This window comes from Salvelinus fontinalis, chromosome 22 (assembly GCF_029448725.1).
Source record: "Salvelinus fontinalis isolate EN_2023a chromosome 22, ASM2944872v1, whole genome shotgun sequence".
NCBI classification, from domain to species: domain Eukaryota; kingdom Metazoa; phylum Chordata; class Actinopteri; order Salmoniformes; family Salmonidae; genus Salvelinus; species Salvelinus fontinalis.
The window spans coordinates 4,452,211-4,479,265 of record NC_074686.1 but is presented as its reverse complement, the minus strand read 5'-3'; the positions used below and the strand labels follow the sequence as shown (position 1 = coordinate 4,479,265).

Sequence of the window (27,055 nt, the reverse complement as noted above, 5' to 3'; positions counted from 1 at the left end):
TGTTTCCTCCGACACATTGGTGCGGCTGGCTTCCGGGCTAAGCGAGCAGTGTGTCAGAAGCAATGTGGCTTGGCAGGGTTGTGTTTTTGAGGATGCACGACTCTCGACCTTTACCTTGCCCGAGTCCGTAAGGGAGGTACAGCGATGGTACAAGACTAATTACTATTTTGGTATCACAAAATTGAAAAAAAGGGAGATAGGAAATGAGAGGGGAGATCAGAAAAACATGTTTACTTTTTGCGTAGCCATCTAAGGTTTCCCTTTTGGAGTGGTTCCCAGAGTGGGAGAGAGAGGGAGAGAGTGGAGGTGGACGTGGAGAGGGCCCCTCCTGCCTCTAGTCTCCAGACATAATGGGAGGCATTGGGAGCTATCAGTCAGTGCCAGCTTCAGTCTCTGCCACATCACAGCCTAAGCAGACCCAAACCAAGGATGCAATGGGCTGTCTGCTCCATTGCCTGTGTCTGTGTTTACCTCTGTCTCACTTTATAAGACCAGACAGCCTTCAAAATAACATCTGTCATAATATAGACATAATCAAGAGTGTTTCTATCTGTGGAGTTGTAATCCTTAATGGGAAAACCACGTGCGTTTACAACATTACAACAACAAAGTGTTACTGCAAACCACGAACACTGTCTTTCCCCTCTGACATTTTTTTTAACCTTTATTTGAACAGGTAACGCGTATTGCGACCTACAGTAGGTCTCTTTTTCAAATGTGCACTGTATGATACAACATAAATATACACATTATAAACACAAAAAAATAAATTATATATATATCAATATTTACAGTATATTGGTCATATTGGTCATGGCTCCCGAGTGGCGCACAATGGGATTGCCTTGCAGTTCTCCAGTTGTATCCACTGAAAGCAATTCAAGAGGTTCAAGGCACGAGGGCACGGGGGCATGGGATGGGACGCAGAGCCGCGCACAGAAGACGGACCTAGCCCATGGGGAAGGGAGGAGGACGAAGGGGGAGGGAGGTAGACCCCCACCCCGCCACACTGGGTAGCACAGAGCAACACCTTAAGGGGCATTGCACTAAACAGAAATAAATGTTTTGGACTTTACAAATATTTTTTTGGCCTTCATTCAGATTACAATCGCTCACTTTTTTTAACGAAATAACCTCCAAAATATCGTTATATATTATCAAGTTGATGGCACAGTCATGGCACCTACATAAAGCTGAGTGACTCACTCATTCATGGCTTTGGATCAAAATAAATAAGTACCAACATTCTTTCTGATAGTCTTTTTAATAAAGAAATGTTTTGGTTATCCTGACCTGGACACCATGTACGGTATTATAATAGCCCGTTATGGGCTATTAGCAGGACAATATACCTTTACCAACACCTCTCTATATTTTGATACTTTGTGGATGGGGCTCCCACAGTGCAAAATGCCTTGCTACAGATGTAGGTTCGATACCCGTGCTGGCCGCCACCGGGAGACCCATAAAGGGGCTTTTGGTTTCTGAGACAAGCACGGGGACTGATCTTGATAAATCAATGAGATTTTTATTTTCACTGAATCTCCATTTGGGTATTGGTTAGACTACAATTATACAATTAGGGTGTAGAAATGTTATGTTCTTAGTGTAACCTTTATTTAACTAGGCAAGCCAGTTAAGAACAAATTCTTAATTACAAGGACAGCCTACTACTTCCTCCCCATCGGGGGATTGAATCCCGGTCTCCCGTCTGCACGACACAGGGATTCTTTAGCTAAATAGCCCAGTACTGTACTGCCGACCATCACGTTGTACAGCGCCATATTTTCTGTTCCATCCTAACAGAAACCCAGAGGGTTTTTAGTTTTTCATGGAATAGAAACAGCATAATATTATTCTAATTAATTAAGCAAGTACCAGTCAAAGGTTTGGACACACCTGCTCATTCCAGGATTTTTCTTTATTTTACTCTACATTGTAGAATAATAGTGAAGACATCACAACTATGAAATAACACACATGGAATCAGTTAAGAACAAATTATTATTTACAAGGACAGCCTACCCATTCCTCCCCATCGGGGAATTGACCCCCAGTCTTCCGCTTGCCCTCCCCGTCTCTGGTAATAACAATATGGAAGGTTATCAAATGCTTTTCAAATATTCCCTCTGGTGGTCAAACTAGCACTAACTTGCATTAACAGAAAAAATGGCTGACAATTAAATGACCTGCCACAGAATGCTGCTTGCAAGGTGTGCCGCAGTATGACGCAACTTTTAAAGGAGGAACCATTGTAGTTGGTTGTAATTTTGGGTAGAGCAGACATTTCCATATGTTTTAGTTAGCTGCATGTGTGACATAACTCCACAAATCCTGTTTATGATATAATTTGTGAAGATTATACATTTTTTTTAAATGCAAAAGATATTTTTTTTTATCAATTCATATATTTGAGTTTAACCACTATTTGTTGTTATTTCTGGTGGATTAAATTGAAATTGCAACCAACTTTCTATTGCTTGTTTTAAAATAGCGCTATTTGGGAGATTATTTCCTTTTCAAATAACTGAAAGTGAGAGGTTGTAATCTGAATAAAGGGAAAACTTGAACATTGGATGAGACATTTTTACTAATTTGCTAGAGAACCAGTTTGGATGTAAGTATAACATTTGTATGACTGAAGCCTTTAGTAAGAGGTCTAATGATGTAATATTTAACAATTTCTGCCCTCCGAATTCATATTCATTATATAAATAGGTCCGTTTAATTTTGTTTGGCTAGCTGTTCCAAATAAAATGTTATATTTTTTTCTCATATCATTAAAAAAACGGTTTGCTAGGTGTAGGCAAGACCATAAGCAAATAGGTAAACTGGGATATGACTAAAGAGTTTATCAGTGTCACGCCCTGACCTTAGTATTCTTTGTTTTCTTTGTTATTTTGGTTAGGTCAGGGTGTGACGAGGGTGGTATGTGTGTTTTTGTCTTGACTAGGGTTTTGGTATGTCTAGGTGTGTGTGTGTAGTCTAGGCATTATGTAGTTCTATGGTGGCCTAGATTGGTTCCCAATCAGAGGCAGCTGTTTATCATTGTCTCTGATTGGGGATCCTATTTAGGTTGGCATTTTCCAGTTTGGTTTGTGGGTTATTGTCTATGTGAAGTTGCATGTATGCACACTTTGTTTATATCAGTCACGTTCATTTTGTTAGTTTGTTTAGTGTTCTTCGTGTTTAGTCATCTTGTATTAAAAATATGTCTTCACGCTGCGCTTTGGTCTCCTCACTACAACGTTCGTGACAATCAGGGAGATTTTTCCACAAATAGGCAGGTGTTTTCCTTTCCATGGTATCAAGATCTTATCTATTTTTGCTAACGTTCTATAAAAATGTATTGGAGTGAGATCATTTCTTTCTTTCTGGATATTTATACCGAGTATATCCACATCACCATCAGACCATTTTATTGGTACACTACACGGTAATGTAAAAGTTGTATTTTTTGTGATTTTTTTATTTCACCTTTATTTAACCAGGTAGGCCAGTTGAGAACAAGTTCTCATTTACAACTGTGACCTGGCCAAGATAAAGCAAAGCAGTGCGACACAAACAACACAGAGTTACAAATGGAATAAACAAACGTACAGTCAATAACACAATAGAAAAGGTCTATATACAGTGTGTGCAAATTAAGTAAGATTAGGGAGGTAAGGCAATAAATAGGCCATAGTGGCAAAATAATTACAATTTAGCAATTAAATACTGGAGTGATAGATGTGCAGAAGATAATGTGCAAGTAGAGATACTGGGGTGCAATGGAGCAAAATAAATAAATAACAAATGGGGATGAGGTAGATTGGGTGGGCTATTTACAGAATGGGCTATATACAGGTGCAATGATCTGTAAGCTGCTCTGACAGCTGATGCTTAAAGTTAGTGAGGGAGATATGAGTCTCCAGCTTCAGTGATTTTTGCAATTTGTTCCAGTCATTGGCAGAAGAGAACTGGAAGGAAAGGCAGCCAAAGGAGGAGTTGGCTTTGGGGGTGACCAGTGAAATATACCTGCTGGAGCGAGTGCTACGTGCGGGTGATCCAATACATTATATAGTACACTTATCATAATTTGCTTGTAATCCAGAGAGGTTAGAAAAATGATCTAGATACTCTATGAGGCTGTGGAGGGATCCAAGTTGTGGATTTAAAGAAACATGAATCATCAGCGTACAATGAAACCTTTGTTTGAAAGCCCTAGATTTCTAATCCCTTGATATTATTGTTGGATCTAATTTTAATAGCTAACATTTCGATGGCCATAATAAATAGATATGCCGATAGTGGACAACCTTGTTTTACGCCTCTTGACCGTTTAAAACTTTCTGAGAAGTAGCCATTCTTTACTATTTTTATTTGGTATACCTCAACTAGTATGCCATCCAGCCCTGGAGTTTTCCTGGACTTAAAGGCTTTAATTGCATCAAGAAGTTTCTCCTCTGTAATTTCACCTTCACATGAGTCTTTCTGTACGGCTGTTAATTTTACATTATTAATAGGAAAAAATCCATACAATTAGCTTCGGTTAGAATGAAGAGACTGAAACGAAAACATATGCTTAAAGTACTTTGCTTCCTCTTTCAAAATATAATTTGGTGAATCATGGGTGACTCCGCTCCGTCATTTGTAACAAGTTTCAGTAAATTATTTTTGGTAGCAATTCTATGTTGAAGATTAGAAAAGAATTTGGTGCTTTTTTCCCCATATTCCATCCAGTTTTTTTATTTTTTTAAATATAGTACATGACCAGAATTGTTACAAAGGCACTTCTTAGAAAGTTTAAGGACATTTTTTATGTGATTTCATTTCTATTTCAGGCTTTGTTAACGAGTCATTGGCGTAAGAGAATATAGTGCAGTGGTTACACTGTTTCTTATAAACTGTGTGAAAATGACTTTATGTTGATGTCTCATAGAAGAATAGCAAAATAGGACCTTTTTTAGGACCCATGTTTCCAACAGCTGTGATGCACTATTTTATTGCCTGATGGGAAAGACTATTTGTTTACGACAAGTTGAGTGTTAAAAGAAGTTTCATTAACAGAATATAAAACAAGTAAAACATTTAATAATACTTTAATGACCATGACTAAAGCACCGATATTTGAATATGAGCTATTTAAAACGGTTGGTTGGGGAGAGAAACTTAATGCCAAGGCTTCACTTTCCAGTCATTCACAGCCCATTGGTTATCGGAATCCCCATTTTATAACCTCATTAACAAGCCCACAAGTCACAATTGGTCATGCAGTTTGGGATTCCACAAAGGAATGAATTCAGGGTTTCTCTCATCGACCAAAGACGTCAGAGATCCCTTTGGTATGGACTATGACTCGGGTCTCAGAGGTGCATCAGAACGGCCCCCTTGGCCCAAGTGGTTTAGCCAAGACTGAGACTGAGGATATGAGTTCATCGGCAGACTCAACTGATGTTGGTGATAGTCTTGGTTCTGTTGGAGCTTTTTAATAGACCACTGATGTCAGACAGAGCTAATAATAAAATCATTCACAACATCATGGCTTATGATGTCAACATTTACATGAATTAGTCTAGCTAGTTTCGGTAATTACACATTTTTGCAAATCTGAATACTGGTACATTTGTCACAATTTTTCCACATGCTTACCCTCTCTGTTCTACTCTCCCTTCTGTAGATGGCCATCACCTATGGGAGACAGAGGCCAAGGTTGACAAGGACTCCTCCAAGTCTGTAAGTCCAATAAACAAGACATTCTGCATTTCTGATAGGTATTTCACAACAATGTTTGTGTTAGTTGGAAGACACTCTGCTGAGTCTCTGTTACTCTCTCTGAAACAAGCCCAGAGTCTTGTTGGGTATGAAGCTACAAGCTTGGCACACCTGTATTTGGGGAGTTTCTCCCATTCTTCTCTGAAAATCCTCACAAGCTCTGTCAGGTTGGATGGGGAGCGTTGCTGCACAGCTATTTTTAGGTCTCTCCAGAGATGTTCGATCGGGTTCAAGTCCGAGCTATGGCTGGGCCTCTCAAGGACATTCAAAGACTTGTCCCAAAGCCACTTCTGCGTTGTCTTGTGTGCTTAGGGTCGTTGTCCTGTTGGAAGGTTAACCTTCGCCCCAGTCTGAGGTCCTGAGTGCTCTGAAGCAGGTTTTCATCTAGGATCTCTCTGTACTTTGCTCCGTTCATTTTTCCCTCGATGCTGACTAGTCTCCCAGTCCCTGACAGTGAAAAACATCCCCATAGCATGATGCTGCCACCACCATGCTTCACCGTAAGGATGGTGCCAGGTTTTCTACAGACGTGACGCTTGGCATTCAGGCCAACTAGTTCAATCTTGGTTTCATCAGACCAGAGAATCTTGTTTCTTATGTTCTGAGAGTCCTTAAGGTGCCTTTTGGCAAACTCCAAACGGGATGTCATGTGCTTTTTACTTCCTTTTACTCTCTCTCTCTCGCTCTCTCTCTCTTTTCGCTCTCTCACACACTCATATATACACAACATACTGTACATAATCATTAGTCCAACAGTTGCAAACATCCCCGTTTCGTTTGCTTACATTTAAGAAAGTTTTTCAACAGATTTGGCGGAAAGAATACACCCCCAATCACGCATAAAACAAGTTCACTTTCATAGCAGCCGCACTGTATTCCTTCTCGCCTCTATGCACTCTCCTCTCACCTTTCCCTTTGTTTGTGGACTTCAATGAACAACACATCAGCTATGTTACCTGCGAAAAAACCTTTCCAAGATAAACCATGTCATAACCGCGACACACAGCCTATATCGTTGTTCCCATATTAGCTAAAGTAACATCCTTGTCAACATAGCTAATAGAACTAATGCGTTAGTTAACCCGCTACAATCATGCAGTAACGTTGCAGTGTAGAGTCAGTAAGCAGTTACACTGGCAGACCACATAAATTCATAAAATCAAAAGCTTACCTTGGACTTGGAAGAGTTCCAGTGTTGTGTTGGATAGTCATAGCCAGCTAACTAACATAGCATGCCTCTGTTTGAGCCGGGTGTTTGAGTAACTAAACTAGCCAGCTGAATTTGCTAGCTAAGTAAGTGAACTGAAAGTGAAAAAAATGACCATCTTTCTCTCTCTCTTTCTCTTGCTTCTCCTTCATTTTTTACGAAATTAATTTGTTGAAAACTGTTCAACTATTTTCTTTCTCTCTCTTTGAGTCAACTACTCACCACATTTTATACACTGCAGTGCTAGCTAGCTGTAGCTTATGCTTTCAGTACTAGATTCATTCTCTAATCCTTTGATTGGGTGGACAACATGTCAGTTCATGCTGCACGAGCTCTGATAGATTGGAGGATGTCCTCCAGAAGTTGTCACAATTACTGTGTAAGTCTATGGAAGGGAGTGAGAACCAAGAGCCTCCTACGTTTTGTATTGAAGTCAATTTACCAAGAGGAGGACGGAAGCTAGCTGTCCTCCGGTTACACCATGGTGCTACCCTACCCTGTAGACCTTCATTATGAAATTCACTGAGGAGGATGGTCATCCCCTTCCTCCCCTGAGGAGCCTCCACTGATACATACACACAGATGCATACACACACACACATACAAGCGTGTGAGCACACACACGGTCATACACACACACACTCTCTCTCTCTCTCTCTCTCTCTCTCTCTCTCTCTCTCTCTGACACACGCTCGTACACCCTGCTGTAAAAAACAGCTTAGACCAGCATACATTTCAAGTGGGCCCATGCTGGTCTATGCTGGTCAATGCTGGTCAGATGCTGGTCAAGCTGGTCTGACCAGCATGGTCTAACTTGTTATGCTGGCAGACCAGCCTTCATTGGGTTTTTGCTGGTGACCAGCCTTCGTTGTGTTTTCGCTGGTGACCAGCATTCGTTGTCTTTTGGATACTGGGGACCAGCATAAGCTAATGCAAAATGAGCATCAAGTCAAATGATGCTGGCTTGCACAGTGATGTTTAATTCCTGTTGGAATCTAGTCAGAGTGGATTCCCACAATCTGCATTCAGAAAGACTGACAGGGATAAAAAAAAGACTAATGAATGAGACTACCTAAATCAGGGGTGTCAAACTCATTCCACGGAGGGCCCAGTGTCTGCGGGTTTTTGTTTTTTCCTTTCAATGAAGAGCTACACAACCAGGTGAGTTCCTTACTAATTAGTGACCTTAATTCATCAATCAAGTACAAGGGTGGAGCTAAAACCCGCAGACACTCAGCCCTCCCTGGAATGAGTTTGACACGTCACCAAAACCATCTAATCTGGAACAACCATTTCAGTAACAGAATGGATTTGTTTAGAAAAATTCATGTTATTGAATTCAAAAGTTTGGGGTCACTTAGAAATGTCCCTGTTTTTTGAAAGAAAAGCACATTTTCTATCCATTAAAATAACATCAAATTGATCAGAAATACAGTGTAGACATTGTTAATGTTGTAAATGACTATTGTAGCTGGAAATATCTACATAGGCGTACAGAGGCCCATTATCAGCAACCATCACTCCTGTGTGCCAATGGCACGTTGTGTTAGCTAATCCAAGTGTATCCTTTTAAAAGGCTAATTGATCATTAGAAAACCCTTTTGCAATTATGTTAGCACAGCTGAAAACTGTTGATCTGATTAAATAAGCAATACAACTGGCCTTCTTTAGACTAGTTGAGTATCTTGGGCATCAGCATTTGTGGGTTCGATTACAGGCTTAAAGTGGCCAGAAACAAAGAACTTTCTCCTGAAACTCATCAGTCTATTCTTGTTCTGAGAAATGAAGGCTATTCCATGTGAGAAATTGCTAAGAAACTGAACATCTTGTACAATGATGTGTACTACTTCCTTCACAGAACAGTGCAAACTGGCTCTAACCAGAATAGAAAGAGGAGTGGGAGGCCCCGGTGCACAACTGAGCAAGACGACAATTACATTAGACAGTCCAGTTTGATTAACAGACACCTCACAAGTCCTCAACTGGCAGATTCATTAAATATCACTCGCAAAACACCAGTCTCAACATCAACAGTGAGAGATAACTCCGAGATGCTGGCCTTCTAGGCAGAGTTCCTCTGTCCAGTGTCTGTGTTCTTTTGCCCATCTTAATATTTTATTGGCCAGTCTGAGATATGGATTTTTCTTTGCAACTCTGCCTAGAAGGGCAGATGTTGTAGAGCTTGCTGCAAGTAGTTATTGTAAAATTCACAGTAATTTACTGTTGCTGATTTCTGCCACGCTCTCTGACCTGATGGTTTGAAAGGAAGGTCAGTTTGCTACCAACCAAGAGGTTGAGGCCAAGTGAGGCTGGGTTCCAAGTTTGCTCACCACAAAGAATACTTAGTAGTTGTCACAAGATTTCATGCTTTCTTGTAATCAAAACAGTTCAGTGAAGGTACAGTGAGCTACTGGCAGCTAGTTGCAAGTAAGTTACAATGCATTTTACAATAGCTTACTGACATCTGGTTGCCAGTTAGGTTGAAAGTTAAGCTACCAGTAAGTTACTGCCACCTAGTTGCAAGTGAGTTAGTAGCAGCTACTGGCTATTAAGATACTGTGAATTGTACAATAACTTATTGACAGCTGGTTGCAATTAGGTAACGCAAAATTCACAGCGACTTCCAGGCAATTAACTTCCATTAAGTTACTGTGAAATGCACACCAATCTCTTAACATTGCAGCTCTTTAATGTCACATTCTCTTACAAAGATTACAGAACTGAACCATCAACCACTTAAACTGGTACAACACTTCCACTGACGGTTGGCACAACTACACATATATTAGATCATCCCCCCCAAATATGCTAATAAGACCCACTGGTACATTGCCACCAACTACATTTCAAAGTGCAGTGATGATTGTACCTTATATTCAAAATAGAGGGCAGACAAATGTACCTTTATACTAGATTATCTCCACATGTACCCTAAAAGAAACCGACCAGTACCATGTGAAGGTACCTTATGTGTACCTTTAACCTTTTTGTACCCGTGAACAACACTGTACCTTAATTGTACCCTAATTCTGAGAGTGTGTGGATATATGTTCTTGGTAATAAATATGTACCTGGTGGCACTACTGAAACATTCATGCACTTCCACCCAAAAGCTTTCTAATTCAAATCCTCAAAGCATTTATCCCCACTTTACATCAAGTGTACCGGAGCACTGCTTTTTTTTTTACGTTGGTGTTATCTGACAATTATTGACTTGATTCTGGGCAACCTTTAGCAAAGTGCAGAAATGTATTCCAATTCCAATCTCAGGTCATGAGCAACCAAGAGGTTGTGAGTTCAAATCCCAAGTGAGGTATAGTCTCAAGTAACCAGCATTCATCAGCATACTGTTCTTTTACTGCAATGACACCTTAATTCGGTTGCACAAATTCAGTAACTTGTTGATGTTTACCTTACTTTCACTGCAACCAGTAGCCTGTAATGTCTGATTAAATTATAGGAACTTTTTAACAGTGTAGCATTTTATGACATAAAAGGAAAACATGGCAGAGAGGGAAAGCACAGGATGGTTCTTCACAACCATCTCAGCAGTAAAGAACCCTTACTGATATGAAAATATTTAAATTTTTTACACATATACATACAGTGGGGACAACACAAGTATTTGATACACTGCCGATTTTGCAGGTTTTCCTACTTACAAAGCATGTAGAGGTCTGTCATTTTTATCATAGGTACACTTCAACTGTGAGAGACGGAATCTAAAACAAAAATCCAGAAAATCACATTATATGATTTTTAAGTAATTAATTTGCATTTTATTGCATGACATAAGTATTTGATACATCAGAAAAGCAGAACTTAATATTTGGTACAGAAACTTTTGTTTGCAATTACAGAGATCATACGTTTCCTGTAGTTCTTGACCAGGTTTGCACACACTGCAGCAGGGATTTTGGCCCACTCCTCCATACAGACCTTCTCCAGATCCTTCAGGTTTCGGGGCTGTCGCTGGGCAATACGGACTTTCAGCTCCCTCCAAAGATTTTCTATTGGGTTCAGGTCTGGAGACTGGCTAGGCCACTCCAGGACCTTGAGATGCTTCTTACAGAGCCACTCCTTAGTTGCCCTGGCTGTGTGTTTCGGGTCGTTGTCATGCTGGAAGACCCAGCCACGACCTATCTTCAATGCTCTTACTGAGGGAAGGAGGTTGTTGGCCAAGATCTCGCGATACATGGCCCCATCCATCCTCCCCTCAATACGGTGCAGTCGTCCTGTCCCCTTTGCAGAAAAGCATCCTCAAAGAATGATGTTTCCACCTCCATGCTTCACGGTTGGGATGGGGTTCTTGAGGTTGTACTCATCCTTCTTCTTCCTCCAAACACGGCGAGTGGAGTTTAGACCAAAAAGCTCTATTTTTGTCTCATCAGACCACATTACCTTCTCCCATTCCTCCTCTGGAGCATCCAGATGGTCATTGGCAAACTTCAGACGGGCCTGGACATGCGCTGGCTTGAGCAGGGGGACCTTGCGTGTGCCGCAGGATTTTAATCCATGACGGCGTAGTGTGTTACTAATGGTTTTCTTTGAGACTGTGGTCCCAGCTCTCTTCAGGTCATTGACCAGGTCCTGCCGTGTAGTTCTGGGCTGATCCCTCACCTTCCTCATGATCATTGATGCCCCACGAGGTGAGATCTTGCATGGAGCCCCAGACCGAGGGTGATTGACCTTCATCTTGAACTTCTTCCATTTTCTAATAATTGCCTTCTCACCAAGCTGCTTGCCTATTGTCCTGTAGCCCATCCCAGCCTTGTGCAGGTCTACAATTTTAGCCCTGATGTCCTTACACAGCTCTCTGGTCTTGGCCATTGTGGAGAGGTTGGAGTCTGTTTGATTGAGTGTGTGGACAGGTGTCTTTTATACAGGTAACGAGTTCAAACAGGTGCAGTTAATACAGGTAATGAGTGGAGAACCGGAGGGCTTCTTAAAGAAAAACTAACAGGTCTGTGAGAGCCGGAATTCTTACTGGTTGGTAGGTGATCAAATACTTATGTCATGCAATAAAATGCAAATTAATTACTTAAAAATCATACAATGTGATTTTCTGGATTTTTTTTAAATTACAGACCTCTACATGCTTTGTAAGTAGGAAAACCTGCAAAATCGGCAGTGTATCAAATACTTGTTCTCCCCACTGTATATATATAAAACAGCTAGGCCAGTTGAGATCAAGTTCTCATTTACAACTGCGACCTGGCCAAGATAAAGCAAAGCAGTGCGACACAAACAACAACACAGAGTTACACATGGAATAAACGAGCGTACAGTCAATAACACAATAGAAAAAAAGAAAGTCTATATATAGTGTGTGCAAATGGCGTGAGGAGGTAATGCAATAAATAGGCCATAGTAGCGAAGTAATTATAATTTAGCAAATTAACACTGGAGTGATAGATGTACAGATGATGATGTGCAAGTATAAATACTGGTGTGCAAAAGAGCAGAAAAGTAAATAAAAACAATATGGGGATGAGGTAGGTAGATTGGATGGGCCATTTACAGATGGGCTATGTACAGCTGCAGCGATCAATTAGCTGCTCAGATAGCTCATGTTTAAAGTTAGTGAGGGAAATATAAGTCTCCAGCTTCAGCAATTTTTGCAATTCGCTCCAGTCATTGGCATCAGAGAACTGGAAGGAAATGCGGCCAAAGGGGGTGTTGGCTTTGGGGATGACCAGTGAGATATACCTGCTGGAGTGTGTGCTGCGGGTGGCTGTTGTTATCGTGACCTGAGTGTGCTGAGATAAGGCGGAGCTTTACCTAGCATAAGACTTATAGATAACCCGGAGCCAGTGGGTCTGGCGATGAATATGTAGCGAGGGCCAGTCGACTAGAGCATACAGGTCGCAGTGGTGGGTGGTATATGGGGCTTTGGTGACAAAACGGATGGTACTGTGATAAACTGCATCCAGTTTGCTGAGTAGAGTGTTGGAGGCTATTTTGTAAATTACATCGCCGAAGTCGAGGACCTGTAGGATAGTCAGTTTTACGAGGGTATGTTTGGCTGCGTGAGTGAAGGAGGCCTCACCCCTATTATCACCCTCACCCCTGACAAAGAACCTCTCAATAACTTTTTTCTTGAGTGTATGCTGGTCCAGCATGGTCTGTTGAAGCTGGTCTGCAAAACCATGACTATTATCATATTTCCCAGCATGCTCTATTGCAATTATATTTTTAGAATTGTTTGTTTTAACATCTATGTTTTGGCATGTACATTGATTGACTAATTAATCAATTAATTTATCTTATGCTACACAAAGATAGATAACATACATTTTTCTAATCTAATCCAGTCTGTTAGTTGGATCTGTTTGTTGCACCCATTAGTGAAATAGTTGTTCCAGTTGAAATGGTTTAGATAGTCTCAACTGTTAAATTTCTAAACCCTGGCAGTCATTATGAATGCAGATTGTGGGTGAATAAAAGTTCCAATTGTTGGAACGTCCCACTCAGGCTGGATTCCAATAGAAATTAGACATCACTTAGCCAACCAGTATAATGTGACTTGATGCTAGTTTTGTGGGTGACCACCATATGCTGGTATGCTGATCATCAGCTCATGTTGATCACCAGTGTCCAAAACACAGCAAAGGCTGGTCACCAGCAGCAACAAAACGAAGGCTGGTCACCAGCGAAAACACAATGAAGGCTGGTCTATGCTGTTTTTTTTTTAGCAGGGCACACACTCACTGTTGTTGGGACACATCTGTATGAATCTCAAACAGACAAGGGGCACACTCCACAGCCCAGATTGCTGCATCAGTCCCATTCTTAACACCGACAGAGCCCTGGCCAGGTTTAACCTTGCCTATTGCGCCACAAAGCTGCGAGACAACACATTCATCACTGAGGAATTTTAAACACCTCAAAAATGTTAAACAGACTCAAAGAGGAGATTAAATCATCATTTAGAGGTGTTACTCGTGAATGATGAGCTGATTAGACCTACTGTAACTTCTCAGTGTCTGGTATGTCAGTCTTTGGTCTAGGGTTAGTCATATAGACAATTTTCTGTTGTGACGGGAGGTACTCAAATTAGGTATAAGGTGTGCAATTAAACATGTCATTGCCGATTAACTCAAAAGTTAATTTCTTGAGAAACTGACAAATAGTGGTTGTAGCGCAATTGGCATCTGGTAGGAATGATGAAAAAATGTATAATGGGATTTGATCCTCTCAAAAAGCTACCTCACTGCTCACTTTCTTCTTGTTTTCCACCCTCTCGATAAAATAAATGCTGTCTACAGTCCCTAGCCCCCCAGACACTGTTCATGGCTGAAAGTATGATGGATTAAAACAGTAAACTCTATATTGACCCTTTTTCGTTAACTAATCCTCTGACGCATTATCAGGGCGGAGAATAGAGCGGAGTGAAGCCGCAATGTGCAACGCAACAGAAGTGCTTCATCTGGCTTCACTTTAGTTTACGGCTGTACTGATTTGATGTAACGTGGGTCAGGCCTCACCTGCACCTGCCAGGGGCAGCCTTCCTCCAAAGACTAATGCCAAGATGAACGAGTTCCAGTCCGGCTACTGCTCAGCACCTCCATAAGTCTGCAATAGATGGTGTTAACCTCAAAAAGTCTTAGCCTTTGTGGGGGAGTTCTACTAGCTAACATATGGAATTGTTTTAAGATTGTCATACCATGGATCATTTAGCTATTTGATTTTGAATTTTAGGACCCATGTACGTATCAATTATTGTATTTTATAAATGTAATTGAATTTGGCCTTTTCTATCATAGCCCATAGAAATGCATTGAATAACACATTCATAAATGGCAAAATAGACACTCCAAAAATAAATCATAAGGAAAGTGGTTTTGTAGTGTCTTTCCTATATCTAGGTGAAATATTTCGTTTTTGGATATAAATTGAACCAATATTTTTGTCACAGAACTGCCACCATACTTCCATGTAATAAAATTCCCAAAACAGTACTGGTTACCTTCACGAGTCCCGTGACACTTGTGGGGGTCGTAGAGCAAAACGGAGAACGCCATCATGAGAGTCTCATCTTTTCATAGAGTGGTCATATTAGTTTGTGGTCCAAACCGTTCAGAGGCTACAGCTGTTTTTGTGAGAAGACCTGACAAACACCGCTGTGGCTCGGCCACCTTCCGCTGCAAATGCGAAAGGCCGATGTAGGCGGACGCGGTTGATTGAGACGCAGCCCATGCAAAAAAAAACATATCTCTAGCTTAAACTGAGAGATTTTGATGGGGGATTTTTTCATTATGTTACTTAGGTTGACACGCACTGTTGCGTCAATAGACACTAAAGGACTAACCTCTAAACACGGGTAGAAATTCTATTCAAATTCATTTCAAATACTTGAGCTGGGCTTGATTAAGCTTGCCTGGTGCAATAAATCCAATAGAATAGTCTCAGAACTGCACCAGCACCAGTCCCGCCCACATGGCACTCCAGGCAGACTAAAGAAAACATTAAAAAGTATTAGTATGTTTTCAAATAGTATTTGAACCCAGGTCTGTAAAACTCCATGCAGTGTAGTACTGTGGTATGCTCACAGACTGGGCTGAACCAAGTCGCACACGTTCAGCCCTGGCCTGCGTTCCCCCCACAGACAGCAGGGAGCAGTGCTGGGGGAAATGAAACGTCTGGAGACGTCCTGGATGAATTTAGAGTTAATCACAATGAAAACCACCATGGTTTACTGTATAACCTTACCTAATGTATGGGCTTTCACTGTATTCCCCATCTGGACTGGAGTATCACATACAGTGCAGTGACTTTTTCCACATTTTGTTATGTTACAGCCTTATTCTAAAATGGATTAAATAAAAAAAATGGCCTCATCAATCTACGCACAATAGCCCATAATGACCAAGCAAAACCAGTTTTTTATACATAAAAAAAAAAATTGAAACAAAATTTTGTTTTTCAAAAATACCTTCTTTACTTACAGTTGAAGTCGGAAGTGAAACTTTTTTTTCAACCACTCCACAAGTGTATTGCTAACAAACTATTGTGTTGGCAAGTTGGTTAGTACATCTACTTTGTGCATGACACCAGTAATTTTTCCAACAATTGTTTACAGACAGATTATTTAACTTAAAATTCACTATATCACAATTCCAGTGGGTCAGAAGTTTACATACACTAAGTTGACTGTGCCTTTAAACAGCTTGGAAAATTCCATAAAATGATGTCATGGCTTTAGAAGCTTCTGATAGGCTAATTGACATCATTTGAGTCAATTGGAGGTGTACCTGTGGATGTATTTCAAGGCCTACCTTCAAACTCAGTGCCTCTTTTCTTGACATCATGGGAAAATCAAAAGAAATCAGCCAAGACCTCAGAATTTTTTTTGTATACCTACACAAGTCTGGTTCATCCTTGGGAGCAATTTCCAGACACCTGAAGGTACCACGTTCATCTGTACAAACAATAGTATGCAAGTATAAACACCATGGGACCACGCAGCCGTCATACCGCTCAGGAAGGAGATGTGTTCTGTCTCCTAGAGATGAACGTACTTTGGTGCGAAAAGTGCAAATCAATCCCAGAACAACAGCAAAGGACCTTGTGGAGAATCTGGAGGAAACAGGTACAAAAGTATCTGTATCCACAGTAAAACGAGTCCTATATTGACATAACCTGAAAGGCCGCTCAGCAAGGAAGAAGCCACTGCTCTAAAACCACCATAAAAAGCCAGACTACGTTTTGCAACTGCACATGGGGACAAAGATCGTACTTTTTGGAGAAATTATGAAACAAAAATAGAACTGTTTGGCCATAATGACCATCGTTATGTTTAGAGGAAAAGGTGGGAGGCTTGCAAGCCGAAGAACACCATCCCAACCGTGAAGCATGGAAGTGGCAGCATCTTCACAAAATAGATGGCATCATGAGGGTGGAAAATTATGTGGATAAATTGAAGCAACATCTCAAGACATCAGTCAGGAAGTTAAAACTTGGTCGCAAATGGCTCTTCCAAATGGACAATGACCCCAAGCATACTTCCAAAGTTGTGACAAAATGGCTTAAGGACAACAAAGTCAAGGTATTGGAGTGCCCATCCCAAAGCCCTGACCTCAATCCTATAGAAAATTAGTGGGCTAAACTGAAAAAGTGTGTGCGAGCAAGGAGGCCAACACACCTGACTCAGTTACAGCAGCTCTGTCAGGAGGAATGGGTCAAATTTCACCCAACTTATTGTGGAAAGCTTGTGGAAGGCTACCCAAAACGTTTGACCCTAGTTAAGCAATTTAAAGGCAATGCTACCAAATAGTAATTGAGTGTATGTAAACTTCTGGCCAACTGGGAATGTGATGAAAGAAAATATTAAATAAATCATTCTCTCTATTATTCTGACATTTCACATTCTTAAAATAAAGTAGTGATCCTAACTGACCTAAGACAGGGAATTTTTACTAGGATTAAATGTCAGGAATTGTGAAAAACTGAGTTTAAATATATTTTGGCTAAGGTGTATGTAAACTTCCGACTTCAACTGTAAGTGTTCAGACCCTTTGCGATGAGACTCGAAATTTGTATCAGGTGCATCCTGTTTCCATTGACCATCCTTGAGATGTTTCTACAACTTGATTGGAGTCCACCTGTGTTCATTTCAATTGATTGGACATGATTTGGAAAGGCACACACCTGTCTTTATAAGGTACCACAGTTGAAAGGGCATGTCAGAGCAAAAACCAAGCTATAAGGTCGATGGAATTGCCCGTAGAGCTCCGCGACACGATTGTGATAAGGAACAGATCTGGAGAAGGGTAACAAAAAATATCTGCAGCATTGAAGGTCCACAAGAAGACAGTGGCCTCCATCATTCTTAAATGGAAGAAGTTTGGAAGCACCAAGACTCTTCGTAGAGCTGGCCGCCCGGCCAAACTGAGCAATTGGGGGAGAAGGGCCTTGGTCAGGGAGGTGACAAAGAATCCAATAGTCACTCTGACAGAGCTCCAGAGGTCCACTGTAGAGATGGGAGAACCTTCCAGAAGGTCAACCATCTCTGCAGCACTCCACCAATCAGGCCTTTATTGTAGAGTTGCCAAACGGAAGCCAAAGTCCCGCTTGGAGTTTGCCAAAAGGCACCTAAAAGACAATGAGAAACAAGATTTTCTGGTCCTATGAAACCAAGATTGAACTATTTTGCACCATCCCTACGGTGAAGCAAACACCAGTCTCAACGACAACAGTGAAGAGGCGACTCCGGGATGCTTGCCTTCTAGGCAGAGTTCCTCTGTCTAGTGTCTGTGTTCTTTTGCTCATCTTAATCTTTTCTTTTTATTGGCCAGTCTGAGATATGACTTTTTCCTTGCAACTCTGCCTAGAAGGCCAGCATCCCGGAGTCGCCTCTTCTTTTTTATACAGTATGTACAAGAACAATATCAACAACGATATTAGTGATAGACGAGGTAGTTATATGCATACAATCAGGGGTAAAGTGGCTGAGCTGCAGGATAAAAAAAATTGCAGCAACGTATGGTGTGTGTGTTAGGAGAGAGTCATGTGAATAGAGGCACTGCAGATAATGCTGATGACTGGGCCGTCCAAACCACGCATGAACAAGGGAATCTATATTCGGAGAGCCTGTTTCTGTCCTGCCCTTGACTTTGGTGCAGGGCATGTGATGTCCATAGCCTCTTCATCATAAAACTCCCTGATCTTGTCAAAAAGATAGCTAGACAAACTGTGTCCAGTCCAGGTGGTGCTTTTACAGGCAGACCATCTATGGGAGGAAGGATGTCAGCGTTGTGCAGCAGCTGAAACCTGGTCCCGACATCCCGAACGCTTCTTGGCCACAACACCAGGTTCCAGAGCATCGTAGCTGTAGAACAGGGAATAACAAAAAATCAGAAGACATTACACAACATCAATTCACCTCCCAAGTTTAGATAAGAATAACCTCATACAAAGAACATTTTTTTTTACCTGAAGTGCTGGTACTGCTTGATCTGTGGAAGCGGCCTGAAGTACAGCCAGGTGTTGTTGCCAGCCATAGTATGGCCCGATCGTCGTCCATCACAACCTTTTCCCACTGACCTTTGTCGAAAGCGCCTGATAAATTCAGTGCAGCAATGTTATTGAGAGCAGTAGCAACATATTTGCAGTTCTCCATGGGTAACATAATATCTTTTTAAAAAACTCATAATTTAACAATTTTATTTGTATTTACAGATGACATACACATTTGATATTAAGGCACATGAAAGTTCACATGTTCGAGAAAGCATTTCTGCCAAAAAACGCATTTTGATAAAAAATGTAGTTTTTTTTACTTTCAAAAGGCTCTCCTGTGAAGTTGTGACTTGTGACATACACCTAGTTTCCTGAATCGGGTCACATTTTAGAACAAGACTGTAACGTAACAAAATGGGGAGTCTGAATACTTTCCGAATGCCCTGGACACTCCCTGAACTGGATATAAAATGACAGTGCAGGATAAAGTGGCTGATTTAAAGAAACATACCTGATGGCCATCTGTGACATATCTCAGGTGTGTCTTTACTTCGCAAAATAAATGTTTCACGATATTTTGGCCAGTTTTGTGTGTACACTGAGAATACAAAACATTAAGGAATATTTCCATGACATAGACTAACCAGGTGAATCCATGGGAAGCTATGATCCCTTATTGATATCACTTGTTAAATCCACTTCAGTCAGTGTAGATGAAGGGGAGGAGACAGGTTAAAGAAGGATTTTAAGGCTCGAGATAATTGAGACATGGATTGTGTATGTGTGCCATTCAGAGGGTGAATTGGCAAGACAAAATATTGAAGTGCGAGGCGCTCCAGTTTATGTCAAGAACTGCAACGCTGCTGGGTTTTTCATGCTCAACATGTGTATCAAGAATGGTCCACCACCCAAAGGACATCCAGCCAACTTCACACAATTGTGGGAAGCATTGGAGTCAACATGAGCCAGCATCCCTGTGCAATGCTTTCGACACCTTGTAGAGTCCATGCCCCGACAAATTGAGGCTGTTCTGAGGGCAAAAGGAGGAGTGAAACTCAATATTAGGAAGGTGCCCTTAATGTTTTGTACACTCAGTGTGTGTGTAACTATCAGTCTCTGTTTGCATCTGTGTGCATTGTGGCAGACGGCAGGGAGAGCTGAGGGGAGTGGTGATTGAAGGGAGATACCTTGCAGCCCGCTGGCTCCACCCCTGAGCTTTATATGGGCTTCCTGCCCCAACAAGGCGAGCCTGTGGATCATTAAGCCAGGGAGTGCTTGGGGATAAAAGAGGAAGCGGCCTGCACAAAGGGGCAGAGAATGGAGAGGGAAGAGTGTGTTGTGAAGAGTGTGTTGTGAAGAGTGTGTTGTGAAGAGTGTGTTGTGAAGAGTGTGTTGTGAAGAGTGTGTTGTGAAGAATGTGTTGTGAAGAATGTGTTGTGAAGAATGTGTTGTGAAGAATGTGTTGTGAAGAAATGTGTTGTGAAGAAATGTGTTGTGAAGAAATGTATGTGGAAACCTCACACCCTTAAACCTGCTACATGTGGTGGAGAATGCGGGGACCCCAAACCAAGCTCAATAACGAAACAGACACAGAGCACCATGGAAGCATTGGTGAGACAGCTGGTGGAGGCGAACATAGCCCAGCAGGTTATGTATTGGGAGCTGCTGGAGGAACAGCACCAGCAGACCGCTCCCCTGCGAGCTGAACTCACCCAGCTGACAGCCGCCCAGGGTGGCAGGGCGGCAGGCGCAGCAGTCTCTCATCCCAAACCCTGTAGGTTTATGCTGAAGCTGAGAGGCTGACGACATCGAGGCTTACCTCCAAGCCTTTGACAGGACAGTGGCTAGGGAGAAATGGTTCCATGAGCAATGGGCCAGCCTGTTAGCACCCTTCCTGTCAGGTGCGGCACAGAAGACCTATCAGGATCTGAAGGCTGACAATGCGACGCATTACGAGGGCTGAAAATGTAAATCCTGTGCCGGTATGGTTACACCCTGATTAGCAGGGCACAAAGATTCCATGATTAGGCGTATGATCGTACAGCATCCCCCCGATCGCAAATGCATGATGTAAGTAGGCTGGCCAAGAGCTGGCTAACTGCTGAACCACTGACGCTCACAACCATCGAGAAAGTGGTCATAGATACATTTCTACGCTCTCTCTCCCGCTCGCAGCCAAAAAGTTAGCAAGCAAGCTAACCCGCAGAGCGCAGATCAGCTGGCGGAACTGGTAGTAGGACAACAGGTGTCTTTGGAGGTTCTGCGTAGCGGAAAACCATGAAGTTGGAACCTGCCACTCGCCCGGAGGAGCGGAAAAAGAGCGGAGGACCACGCCGGGACCCCAGCCAAGGATGGGGGGACACCAACAGCCAGCTCCCCAAGACAACGCCCTTTCCTGAATATGGACAGCAGGAAATGCTACGAGTGTGGCGAGTCAGGACACATCGCCTGGAACTGTCCAAACCGCGATGTCCCGATGCCTTCAGCCTCAGCTAGTGAGATAGTCACTGGGCGGCCCTGCGGCTTGATGATGGCATGCTGGGCTAAGGAGAGTGATTCTTCCCCTGTCACCCCGGTAAGAGCCACACCACAGCGCTTGTGGACTCCGGGAGTAGGGTGACCCTGATTCGACCTGACGTCACCCAGTCCAGTTTCAGCAAGCTTGTAGAACTGCTTTCTTTGGTGAAAGAAAATGAGATTCCTATATACTGTATGAGAACATCATGTTCAAATGCAACATTATTTGAGTGACAGAGAGAATTAACACGAGGAGCCATGTTGAGAAGGCATCACTTACTATAGATTATAGCCCAAAGTCGACTGCCTATTTCACCAGGGGCCATCGCCACTCATAGATAGTGTCTTCAAAGTGAAACACAATGTAAAACAAAAAGCTCTAGGTCTTTTAATGAGGTGTTAATTTTGTGTCAGTTCCCAATGTCAACAAATGGTGCTGTTGGTAATGTCTTCATAGTGCCAGCGTGACCTATTGACATACAGTTGAAGTCTGAAGTTTACATACACCTTAGCCAAATACATTTAAACTCAGTTTTTCACAATTCCTGACATTTAATCCTAGTAAAAATTCCCTGTCAGTTAGGATCACCACTTTATTTTAATAATGTGAAACGTCAGAATAATAGCAGAGAGAATAATTTAGTTCAGCTTTTATTTTTTTCATCACATTCCCTGTGGTTCAGAAGTTTACATACACTCAATTACTATTTGGTAGCATTGCCTTTAAATTGTTTAACTTGGGTCAAATGTTTTCGGTAGCCTTCCACAAGCTTCCCACAATAAGTTTTGTAGGCCTCCTTGATCGCACGCACTTTTTCAGTTCTGCCCACACATTTTCTATAGGATTGAGGTCAGGGCTTTGTGTTGGCCACTCCAATACCTTGACTTTGTTGTCCTTAAGCCATTTTGCCACAACTTGGAAGTATGCTTGGGGTCATTGTCCATTTGGAAGAACCATTTGCGACCAAGTTTTAACTTCCTGACTGATGTCTTGAGATGTTGCTTCAATACATCCACATCATTTCCCTCCCTTATGATGCCATCTATTTTGTGAAGTGCACCAATCCCTCCTGCAGCAAAGCACCCCCACAAAACGAGGCTGCCACCCTCGTGCTTCACGGTTGGGATGGTGTTCTTCGGCTTGCAAGCCTCCCCCTTTTTCCTCCAAACATGACGATGGGCATTATGGCCAAGCAGTTCTATTTTTGTTTCATCAGACCACAGGACATTTCTCCAAAAAGTATGATCTTTGTCCCCATGTGCAGTTGCAAACCGTAGTCTGGCATTTTTATGGCGGTTTTGGAGCAGTGGTCTCTTCTTTGCTGAGCGACCTTTCAGGTTATTTCAATATAGGACTCGTTTTACTGTGGAGATAGATACTTTTGTACCTGTTTCCTGCAGCATCTTCACAAGGTCCTTTGCTGTTGTTCTGGGATTGATTTGCACTTTTCGCACCAAAGTACGATAATCTCTAGGAGACAGAACGCGTCTCCTTCCTGAGCGGTATGTCGGCTGCGTGGTCCCAGGAAATTGGATATTGCTCCCAAGGATGAACCAGAATTGTGGAGGTCTACAATTTTTATTTCTGAGGTCTTGGTTGATTTCTTTTGATTTTCCCATGATGTGAAGCAAAGAGGCACTGAGTTTGAAGGTAGGCCTTGAAATACATCCACAGGTACACCCCCAATTGACTCAAATTATGTCAATTAGCCTTTCAGAAGCTTCTAAAGTCATGACATAATTTTCTGGATTTCTCCAAGCTGTTTAAAGGCACAGTCAACTTGGTGTATGTAAACTTCTGACCCACTGGAATTGTGATCCAGTGAAATAATCTGTCTGTAAACAATTGTTGGAAAAATGACTTGTGTCATGCACAAACTAGATGTCCTAACCGACTGTCCAAAACTTTAACAAGAAATTTGTCGAGTGGTTGAAAAATGACTTTTAATGTCTCCAACATAAGTGTATGTAAACTTCCAACTTCAACTGTAGGTAGGGGTGAAGTGACTATGCATAGATAATAAACAGCGAGTAGCAGCAGTGTACAAAACAAATGGGGACGGGGTCAATGAAATAGTCCGGTGGCCATTTGATTAATTGTTCAGCAGTCTTGTGGCTTGGGGGTAGAAGCTTTTAAGGAGCCTTTTGGTCCTAGACTTGTCGCTCCGGTACCGCTTGCCGTGCGGTAGCAGAGAAAACAGTCTATGACTTGAGTGACTGGAGTCTCTGACACTTTTATGGGTTTTCCTCTGACACCGCCTGGTATATAGGTCCTAGAATTGCAGGAAGCTTAGCCCCAAATCATCTCAATTGGGTTGAGGTCGGGTGATTGTGTGGGACCAGGTCATCTGATGCAGCACTCCATCACTATCCTTCTTGGTCAAATAACACTTCCACAGCCTGGAGGTGTGTTGGGTCGTTGTCCTGTTGAATAACAAATGATAGTCCCACTACGGCAGGTAGCCTAGTGGTTAGAGTGTTGGACTAGTATCAAAAGGTTGCAAGATCGAATCCCCGAGCTGACAAGGTAAAAATCTGTCGTTCTGCCGCGGAACAAGGCAGTTAACCCACTGTTCCTAGGCCGTCATTGAAAATAAGAATTTGATCATAACTGACTTGAGTGAAATAAAGGTAAAATTAAAAATTAAAAAATGCTAAATAAGTGCAAACCAGATGGAATGACATATCGCTGCAGAATGCTGTGGTACCCATGCTGGTTAAGTGTGCCTTGAATTCTAAATAAATCACAGACAGTGTCACCAGCAAAGTACCATCACACCTCCTCCACCACACTTGTAGAGATCTTCCGTTCACCTATTCTGCGTCTCACAAAGACACCGTGGTTGGAACCAAAAATCTTAAATTTGGACCAAAGGACAAATGTCCACCGGTCTAATGTCCATTGCTCGTGTTTATTGGCCCAAGCAAGTCTCTTCTTCTTATTGGTTTCCTTTTAGTAGTGGATTCTTTGCAGCAATTTGACATGAAGGCCTGATTCACACAGTCTCCTCTGAACAGTTGATGTTGAGATGTGTCTGTTACTTGAACTCTGTGAAGCATTTATTTTGGTTGCAATCTGAGGTGCAGTTAACTCTAATGAACTTATCCTCTGCAGCAGAGGTAACTCTGGATCTTCCTTTCCTGTGGCGGTCCTCATGAGAGCCAGGTTCATCATAGCACTTGATGGTTTTTGCGACTGCACTTGAAAAAACTTTCAAAGTTCTGGAAATTTTGGCATTGACTGACCTTCATGTCTTAAAGTACTGATAGACTGTCATTTCTCTTTGCTAATTTGAGCTGTTCTTGCCATAATATGGACTTGGTCTTTCTGTATACCACCCCTCCCTTGTCACAACACAACTGATTGGCTTAAAACGCATTAAGAAAGAAAGAAATTCCATAAATTAACTTTTAACAAGGCACACCTGTTAATTGAAATGCATTCCATGTGACTACCTCATGAAGCTGGTTGAGAGAATGCCAAGTGTGTGCAAAGCTGTCATCAAGGCAAAGGGTGGCTACTTTGAAGAATCTCAAATATAAAATATATTTTGATTTTTTTAACACTTTTTTGGGTTACTAAGTGATTCCATGTGTTATTTCATAGTTTTGATGTCTTCACTATTATTCTTCAATGTATAAAATAGCAAAAATAAAGAAAAACCCTTGAATGAGTAGGTGTGTCAACTTTTGAATGGTACTGTAAGTATTCACACCCCTGACGCAATACTTTGTATAAGCACCTTTGGCTGCCATTACAGCTGTTAGTCTTTCTGGTTAAGTCTCTAAGAGCTTTCCATACCTGGATTGTGCAACATTTGCACATTACTATTTTCAAAATTCTTCAAGCTCTGTCAAATTGGATGTTGATCATTGCTAGACAATCATTTACAGATCTTGCTTTAGATTTTCACGTAGATTTAAGTCAACTGTATCTTGCCCACTCAGGAACATTTACTGTCTTCTTGGTAAGCAACCCCAGTGTAGATTTGTCCTTGTTTTAGGTTATTGTCCTGCTGAACTGTGAATTAATCTCCCAGTGTCTGGTGGAAACCAGACTCAACCAGGTTTTTCTCTAGGATTTTGCTTGTGCTTAGCTCATTCCGTTTCTTTTTTTCTCTCCTGAAAACTCCCCAGTCCTTAATGACTACAAACATACCCATAATATGATGCAGCCACCACGATGCTTCAAAATATGAAGAGTGGTACTCAGTAATGTGTTGTATTGGATTTGCCCCAAACATAACACTTTGTATTCAGGATAAAAACTTTTTGAAGTATTGTTTTGGAATATTTTTATTCCGTACAGTCTTCCTTCTTTTACTGTCCTTTAGGTTAGTGTTGTGGAGTATCTACAATGTTGTTGATCCATCCTCAGTTTTCTCCTATCACAGCCACTCTGTAACTGTTTTAAAGTCACCATTGGCCTCAAATCCCTGAGTGGTTTCCTTCCTCTCCGGCAACTGATTCCAGACGCATGTATCTTTGTAGTGACTCGGTGTATTGATACACCATCCAAAGTGTAATGAATAACTTCACCATGCTCAAAGGGATATTCAATGTCTGATTATTTATTTTTTACCCATCCACAGGGCCTTGCAAAAGTATTCATCCCCCTTGGTGTTTTTCCTATTTTGTTGCATTACAACCTGTAATTTAAATGTATTTTTATTTGGATTTCATGTAATGGACATACACAAAATAGTCCAAATTGGTAAAGTGAAATGAAAAAAAATACTTGTTTCAAATTCAAAAAAATTAAAAACTGAAAAGTGGTGCGTGCATGTGTATTCACCCCCTTTGCTGTGAAGCCCCTAAATAAGATCTGGTGCAACCAATTACCTTCAGAAGTGACATAATTAGTTAGATTGCACACAGGTGGAGTTTATTAATGTGTCCCATGATCTGTCACATGATCTCATATATACACCTGTTCTGAAAGGCCCCAGAGTCTGCAACACCACTAAGCAAGGGACACCACCAAGCAAGCGGCACCATGCAGACCAAGGAGCTCTCTAAACAGGTCAGGGACAAAGTTGTGGAGAAGTACAGATCAGGGTTGGGTTATAAAAAAATATCTGAAACTTTGAACATCCCACAGAGCACCATTAAACCCATTGATACATTTTTTAAAGAATATGGCACCACAACAAATCTGCCAAGAGAGGGCCGCCCACCAAAACTCACAGACCAGGCATGGAGGGCATTCATCAGAGAGGCAACAAAGAGACCAAAGATAACCCTGAAGGAGCTGCAAAGCTCCACAGCGTAGATTGGAGTATCTGGCATAGGACCACTTTAAGCTGTACACTCCACAGAGCAGTGGCCAGAAAAAAAGCCATTGCTTAAAGAAAAAAATAAGGAAACATGTTTGGTGTTCACCAAAAGGCATGTGGGAGACTCCCCAAACATATGGAAGAAGGTACTCTGGTCAGATGAGACTAAAATTGAGCTTTTTGGCCATCAAAGAAAACGCTATGTCTGGCGCAAACCCAACACCTCTCATCACCCCGAGAACAGCATCCCCACATTGAAGTATGGTGGTGGCATCATCATGCTGTGGAGATGTTTTTAATCGGCAGGGACTGGGAAATTGGTCAGAATTGAAGGAATGAT

The 27,055-nt window shown here is 41.8% G+C and overlaps 1 protein-coding gene across 1 annotated transcript in view; it reads left to right on the top strand.

Annotated features, from left to right (window-relative positions):
* LOC129819589 (nuclear factor of activated T-cells, cytoplasmic 1-like) overlaps positions 1 to 27,055 on the top strand; it is an 89,697-nt gene that overhangs the window by 36,145 nt on the left and 26,497 nt on the right. The window contains exon 9 of the mRNA XM_055875964.1: positions 5,660 to 5,715. Coding sequence (XP_055731939.1) covers positions 5,660 to 5,715 — 56 coding nt within the window. The remainder of the gene's footprint in view (positions 1 to 5,659; positions 5,716 to 27,055) is intronic.